Source organism: Larus michahellis, chromosome 6 (assembly GCF_964199755.1).
Source record: "Larus michahellis chromosome 6, bLarMic1.1, whole genome shotgun sequence".
Lineage (NCBI taxonomy): Eukaryota > Metazoa > Chordata > Aves > Charadriiformes > Laridae > Larus > Larus michahellis.
This window is the reverse complement of record NC_133901.1, coordinates 57693899-57700856: the sequence shown is the minus strand read 5'-3', so window position 1 is coordinate 57700856 and position 6958 is coordinate 57693899. Positions and strand designations below refer to the sequence as shown.

At 66.0% G+C, this 6958-nt stretch overlaps 2 protein-coding genes across 2 annotated transcripts; both read left to right on the top strand.

Annotated features, from left to right (window-relative positions):
• Positions 1 to 307: 307 nt before the first annotated feature.
• ANKRD2 (ankyrin repeat domain 2) lies at positions 308 to 2972 on the top strand. Its single transcript, XM_074590169.1, has 9 exons — positions 308 to 495; positions 884 to 997; positions 1082 to 1243; positions 1431 to 1538; positions 1676 to 1774; positions 2004 to 2102; positions 2240 to 2338; positions 2589 to 2687; positions 2776 to 2972. The coding sequence occupies exons 1-9, from the start codon at positions 424 to 426 to the stop codon at positions 2878 to 2880; spliced, it is 957 nt and encodes a 318-aa protein (XP_074446270.1). The 5' UTR covers positions 308 to 423; the 3' UTR covers positions 2881 to 2972.
• Positions 2973 to 3633: 661 nt separating this feature from the next.
• On the top strand, positions 3634 to 6945 carry HOGA1 (4-hydroxy-2-oxoglutarate aldolase 1). Its single transcript, XM_074590960.1, has 7 exons — positions 3634 to 3977; positions 4907 to 5035; positions 5112 to 5239; positions 5353 to 5487; positions 5657 to 5753; positions 5905 to 6038; positions 6539 to 6945. Exons 1-7 carry the CDS (start codon positions 3746 to 3748, stop codon positions 6686 to 6688), a joined length of 1005 nt encoding a protein of 334 aa, XP_074447061.1. The 5' UTR covers positions 3634 to 3745; the 3' UTR covers positions 6689 to 6945.
• The last annotated feature ends 13 nt before the right edge of the window (positions 6946 to 6958 follow it).

Sequence of the window (6958 nt, the reverse complement as noted above, 5' to 3'; positions counted from 1 at the left end):
GCATCCCAGCCACCCAGGGTGCGTGGCACAGGACCCATGGGCTGACCCCATACTGCGTCCCCACTCCATCAGGCTTCTCTGGACTGGCTGCTGTGGGCATTCCAGCTCCCTGTGCCGAACACAGGGGTCCTGGGCAAGCCTTGGGGGGGAGCCATGGGTCTCTTTAAGAGGGTGCAGGGCCGTGGAGATGAGCCAGGGCCACCAGAAAGCAGGAGGGTGAGCTCATGGCAAAGCTGCCCCAGTCATGTGGAGCAGCCACAGCTGTTGGTGCCCTTGGGCTGCCGGACGGAGGGGCCGGCAGCATAAAGCCCCACGGCCAGCGGAGCCGTCGCCAGCGCCGGGAGCCAGGGCTGGGTGCTCCCTGACAGTGGTGGTGGGGAGGAGAGGCTGCATCCTGCACGGGGCTGTGCACCGCGGGCAGACATGGAGCTGGATGTACAACGGGCCAAGGAGCTCATCGAGCAGAAGCTGGCAGAGGAGGAGGAAGAGGAGAAGGTGGGTCTGTAGAGCAGGGCAACCTGTCCGGGCTGCAGCGGGGACCTCCCTGGCGCTGTGTCCATCCTTAGGGACTCAGATGTGAGGATGCTGGCACCAACCCTGCTATCCTGGGGGATGCAGCTAAGTGGCCAAGGGCTCTCAGGGGCATCAGGTTCCCAACCCATGAGCTCTTGCCCGAGGCAGAGCTGAGCAGCAGGCAGGTGCCCAGCTTGCCAAATAGGGCAGGTGGGCAAGTGCAAGCCCAAGGGCTGTTGGGCATCTCGCAGACCTCAGCAGTGAGCTGTGAGCTGTCCCCAGAGCCACCTCTACCAGTGGGCTGGGGACAGAGGTGGTGGGGCTGCTCTGTGCCCAGCTGGGACGATGCAGCCCCGCCGTGCCCATGCAGCGACTCAAAGGGGATGGCGCACGGGAGCCGCTGGCCGTGGAGCGGATGAGCACGCCTGAGCTGGAGGAGGAGAAACACCGTGGTCCCAGGAATCGGGGTCTTGAGGCTGTCAAGGTGAGGGGGGGTCGGGGCGCAGGGGGGCCGGGGGGGTTGGCTGGGCACAGAGAAGGCAAATGGAGTGCTGCATGTCCCCCGCAGGGCCAGGAGCGGGTGCGGAAGAGCTCGGTGGACCTGCGGCGGGAGATCATTGATGTGGGGAGCATCCAGCGCCTCATTGAGCTCCGCAAGCAGCGCCGGCAGCGCCGGGAGGAACGGGCGGCCACCCCCGAGCCCCCCGCACCACCTGAGCCTCTGGAGATTGTATGTCAGGGGGTCCTGGGGTGCAGGAGGGGGGCTGCTGGGACAGAGGCTGGAGCCCCCACGGGCCAGCCCCTGGGTCACCCTACCAGCTGGGGAGCTCCCTGGAGAAGCAGGGCAGGGGACCCCTGTGTCGTCCCCTCTCCTGCACCCCTGCGATGCCCCAGCCCTGAGCCTGTCCCACCACCAGGAGGGTCCTGTGGAGCCAGAGACTTTCCTGCGAGCCGCCGTCCAGGGCAAGATGCACATCATCGAGAAGTTTCTGGCGGATGGTGGCCCCCCCGACACATGTGATGAGGTAGAGTCCCCCACGGCTGTGTGCTGTCCCCCACCTGCCTCTGCCCGCTGGTGTTGGATGGCCCTCGCGGGACAGGATACAGCCAGGCTGGGAAGGGGGAATGGATCCGGCCACCAACAAGGCGCCTCATCCCCCAGTTCCACCGCACGGCCCTGCACCGCTCCTCGCTGGAGGGACACGTGGACATCCTGCAGAAGCTGCTGGACAGTGGGGCCACTGTCGACTTCAGGGACCGGGTGAGGCCAGATCCTGCCCCCGGCTCCATGCCAGCCCGAGCCTCTGGGCATGGCACAGCTGGAGCAACAGCAGTGTTGGGGTTCCTGCAGCGAAGCAGTGCTGTCCCCACTGCTGAGGTGGCCGCCGGCAGGGCTTTGCCGGCTCAGACTGGGCACAGGCACCAGTTGGGATGGGGAATGGACGTGGGGTGGGGGTGTCCCCTGCAGTGACGCGGCTTTGTGCACACAGCTGGACTGCACCGCTGTGCACTGGGCCTGCCGGGGAGGGCACCTGGATGCTGTCAAGCTGCTGCAGGACCGTGGAGCAGACCTCAACCTGAAGGACAAGGTGTGCAGGGCAGAGCCTAGGGACACAGGGCTGTGCCAGGGGCACAGGAATGCCCTGGGGAGCCAGGGCTGGCCCTGCATTGGGTTAGCAGGGGTGAGTGTTGATTCCCTCTGGTGTCCATCTCCTCTCCCTCAAAGCTGCTCAGCACCCCGCTCCATGTGGCAACCCGGACCGGGCACCCTGACATCGTGGAGCACCTCATCCACTGTGGGGTGGACATCAACTCCCCAGACAGGGTGAGTGCCACGGCCACGCAGACAGCACTGGGAGGGCAACATCGATCGCCCCTCCCCTGGCTGACTCCTCTGGGGGCTTCCAGCACCCACAGCGGGTCACGTCCCTGCCCTGGGGTGCCAGCAGTTGCAGCCAGGGCTGGGGTGGGCACTGTCCCTCTTGTCCCCATGGGAAGGTGGGCTTCCCAGCTGGGGAGTGGTGCTGGGGACAGGTAGGGGTTCCCTGTTCCCAGCCAGGCTGTGTCTCTCGCAGGAAGGCGACACGGCGCTGCATGACGCCACACGGCTCAGCCGCTATAAGATCATCAAAATGTTGATCCTGCATGGGGCCGACATGATGGCCAAGAACCAGGTGAATGGCGGGGCCAGCACAGGGGCCATTTGCTGCCCCATCATGTCACACCACCCCGGTCCCAGCCCCTCTCTGCCTGCTCTTGCAGGCTGGCAAGACCCCGACGGACCTGGTGCAGCAGTGGCAGGTGGACACGCGCCAGGCACTGGAGACCAAGGAGCAGCCACAGAGGGAGATGGAGGTCCCTGCATGATGGTGCCAGGCGGGGACCAGGGACTGGACTCGGCTCCAAGGAGTGGGATCCAGCCGAGACTTTTCCATGTCAATAAAAGCTATCAAAGAGCAGTGTTTGGCTCCAGGGGGCTGCGGGGCTGGGTAGCCTGCGATGGTGCTGGGGGAGATGAGTTAGCCAGCAGCACAGACATTCCCTGCCTCCTAGCACAGGGATGCGAGTGTCAGTGACACCATGGGTCCGGGACATGAGTGGTTGAAGGGCGAGACTCCTCACTGAGGGGTGCCCTGGTTGCTCGCAGTGCTTCAAAGTCCCACCTGTGCAAGCTCAGGGAGGAAAACTACACCTAGGGCAGCTCAGCCCAGGTCCATGCTGTGCTGGAGGCTGGGGTTGCACCGGAGAGCAGCAGTCGTACCCCTGCTGGGCAGCCACTCTGCGGGCCTGGATGGCTGCTTGTTCTCCTGCCTTTCCTGCTGGAGCCATCCCTGGGGGGACACGGCAGCCCCTTCTGCTGAGCGCAGCGCCCATTGCTCCCTCCTCAGAAATGCTCCCGCTCGCCCGTTTACAGGAGACCCTACACCAACACCCAGAGCAGGTGAACCCTGCCCATAGCCCTGGGACTCCTGGTCCCTCCCTCGCCCTGCAGCCCGGCCTTGTGAGTGGCAGAGGGACGTCTGCCAGGGCTGGCAAGCAGAAGGGAAAGCACAGCTGGGGCGGCCAGGGCTCACCCAGAGGAGTGCTGAGCCCCTGTGGCCAGTTCCTGGAGGGGAGAGAGCACCCCAAGCTCATCCAGTACCACCCCCCACATCGTCTGCCCAGCCGGGTCGCAGTCCCTCACGTGCCTCATCAAACATTAACAGCCCCTCGGCAGCAGCACCCGGCCACCATGGTGGTGCTCAGCACCCTCCTCGCCTCACCCCTCCGGCTCACCCTGGCGGCTCTGTGCCGGGCGGCCCCCCGGCAGCACCGGGGGCTCAGCACCCCCTCGGGACCAGGGCACTCGCTCAACCTCGGGGGCATCTTCCCACCCCTCGCCACCCCCTTCTCACCCACGCAAGAGGTGGACTATGCCCAGCTGGAGGGGAACCTGCGCCGCTACGCCAGCATCCCCTTCCGAGGTAAGTGCTGCCTGCTGCCCCTCTCTATGCGGGCTCCTGCCAGACCCCTGCCCACCACTGGGGCTGTGTGGCAGCGGGCAGGCAGCCTGCTGGCTTCCCAAGGGTGCTCAGCCTCTCTGGTGCCACACCTGGGGCTCTTCACAGGGCAAATGCCCAGGCACACGCGTGTGTCCTTGCACACCCCCACCACACTCCAGTGTGTGCTTGCATGCACACTCCCTTGCAAATATCCTCCACACATAGCTACAGGCTTGAACATACTCTCTGCCCCATAGGTGTGCTTGCCTGGCTGCAGGGACAGGGACAGGAGAGGGCACACTGTAGCCTGCAGAGCCCTGTCTGGGTTCCCAGGGGCAAGGAAGGGAGGGAGGATGATGGGGACACCCAACACTCCTGGCACCCTGGAGCCCTGGATGCCACAGCAGAGCCCGGCAGCACTGGGCTGGAGCTGGCCCATCTGTGCCCCTGGCGCTGGCAGGGTCCCAAGGAAGGGGTCTGTGTGTCCCAGACAGGGACAGGGTGGCGCAGCCTGGCTGCGGGCACCATTAAATCCCTCGCTGGCAGTGCTGTGGGGTGTGGTTTCTGGGGATGGGGGTGCACAGGCGGTGTGCTCAGCCCACGGGGGGCATGCATGGCATGCAAGAGGGTGCCTGGGTCTGGGATGGCACCGCTGGTGCTCAGGGCAGTGAGGGTGGGCGCTGCGATCTGGGGGACACATACCAACATGTACCCTTTGTCAGGGTGCCCAGGGATTTGCAGGGCACCTGTGGGAGCCTCCTGGCCCAAGGGGGCTACTGGACATGGGCATTAGCCTGCTCTGAGTGCTTGGTGCCCACTCAAAAGTGGGGTGCAGAGAGGGCAGGGACGGCCACCCCATGGGCACACTGCTCCTGTGCCCAGGCACTGCCCACCCCACGCTTGTGTTTCAGGGATGGTGGTGCTGGGCTCCAACGGGGAGTACCCCTACCTGGCACCCCGCGAGCGGCTGGAGGTGGTGAACTGCGTGCGCCGGTCTCTGCCCAGGGACCGCCTGCTGCTGGCCGGCTCGGGCTGCGAATGTGAGTGCCTGCGCGGGCAGCATGGGGGGCATGTGTCCCACCTGGGGCTTCCCTCATGCTTCTGCCTCCTCCCCAGCCACCCAGGCCACCATCGAGCTGACGGTCAGCATGGCAGAGGCGGGGGCTGATGTGGCGCTGGTCGTGACACCCTGCTACTACCGGGGGGCCATGACCAGTGCTGCCCTGGTCCAGCACTACACACAGGTGAGCCATGCCTGGTGCCCACCGGCAGCCCTGGCTGCGGCAGCGGGATGGGGAGCACATCTCGCACATCTCCAACCCACCCCAGCTGCTGAGCTCTGACCGGTGTCACACAGGTCGCCGACGCATCCCCCATCCCTGTGGTGCTCTACAGTGTCCCTGCCAACACCAGCCTGGACCTGCCCCTGGAGGCTGTCCTCACCCTGGCTCAGCACCCCAACATCATTGGGATCAAGGACAGCGGTGGGGATGTGAGTTGGGCAAGGCTTTCCTGGGGCTGCCTGCCACCAAACCTGGCCCCAAGCTGGGAACAGAGGAGCTGGCACCTGCAGCCCTTCCCCGGGCCCCAGGGATGCCGCATGAGACCCATGGGGGGGACGGGGTGATGCCCACCCTGGGGCACAGCGTCTCTCTCCCCAGGTCACCCGCATGGGGCTGATGGTCCACAAGACACGGCAGGAGGATTTCCAGGTGCTGGCGGGATCGGCCGGCTTCTTGCTGGCAAGCTACGCCCTGGGTAGGTGTTGCAGTCCCTGTGTGGCCCAGTGCTGCGCTGGGGGACACTGGCAGCCGGGCAGGGGGAGGCAGATGAGAGGCAGTGATGTCTGGGAGGTGCTGGCTGGACACAGCGTGCCGAGCTGGCTGCCAACGTGCCCCGCTGTCTCCAGGTGCCTCTGGGGGTGTCTGTGCCCTCGCCAACGTCCTGGGGGCCCCGCTGTGCCAGCTGGACCGCCTGTGCCGTGGGGGCCACTGGCAGGAGGCCCGTGACCTGCAGCACCGGCTCATCGAGCCCAACGTGGCGGTGAGAGGGATGCTGAGGGGTTGGGGTGCTGGGCCATGGCAGAGCTTGGGGGGGGGCGCAGCAAAGGATGGAGGTCCCTGGGGCTGCGGGGGGTGGAGCAGTGGTCCAGGGGGGACAGAACGGCACAGCGCCTGGCTGGCGAGCCGAGCCAGGCTGGAGGCAGTGGGGTGGGAAATGCCAGCTTTGCCGTGCCAGGAACAGTGTGTCCACTGGCAGCAGGCACCTGCCTGACCCCCAGCTATTTATAGGCAGTGATGTGGGGAAGAGCTGCTCCTCCCCAGGGCACCCACTGCACTGCAGGGTGGCACATCCCTGCCACAAAGAGCCCATGGCCATGCTCTGTGCCCTCACCCCATGGTGGGCTCTTCATGGGGGTCTGCAGCCACCCCGCACCCTGCCCAGCCCTGCAGCCCCACATGGGGCCAATGCAGGAGCCCACGGAACATGCCACCCCGTCCCACGGGAGCCAGCAAGCCCCCCCCATGCCCTCCTTCTCGCAGGTCACCCGCCGGTTTGGGATCCCGGGGCTGAAGAAGGCCATGGAGTGGTTCGGCTACTACGGGGGTCCCTGCCGTCCACCCCTGGCCCCGCTGAGCCCCCCCCAGGTTGAGGAGCTGAGGGGCACCTTCAGCGCCAACGGCTGGTTGTGAGGGATCCGCACTGGGAAGGCACAGGGAGCTGGGGACATGGTGGGGACACTGGGATGCGGCCAGGAGAAAGCCACCCATCTCAATCCTTCCTGCTGGACAGGGCTGCCCTGCGCAGAGCGGGCAGGGGGGACGCCCAGCACGCCCTGGCCACCCTTGCATCCCCGCCAGCCCTTGGGATCCTGCCAGCCCCGATGTGAAGGAATGGATCCTTGCTCCATGAGCTGAGAATAAACCTGATGCATCCCCTGTGTGTCTGCAGTCCTGCCCGCG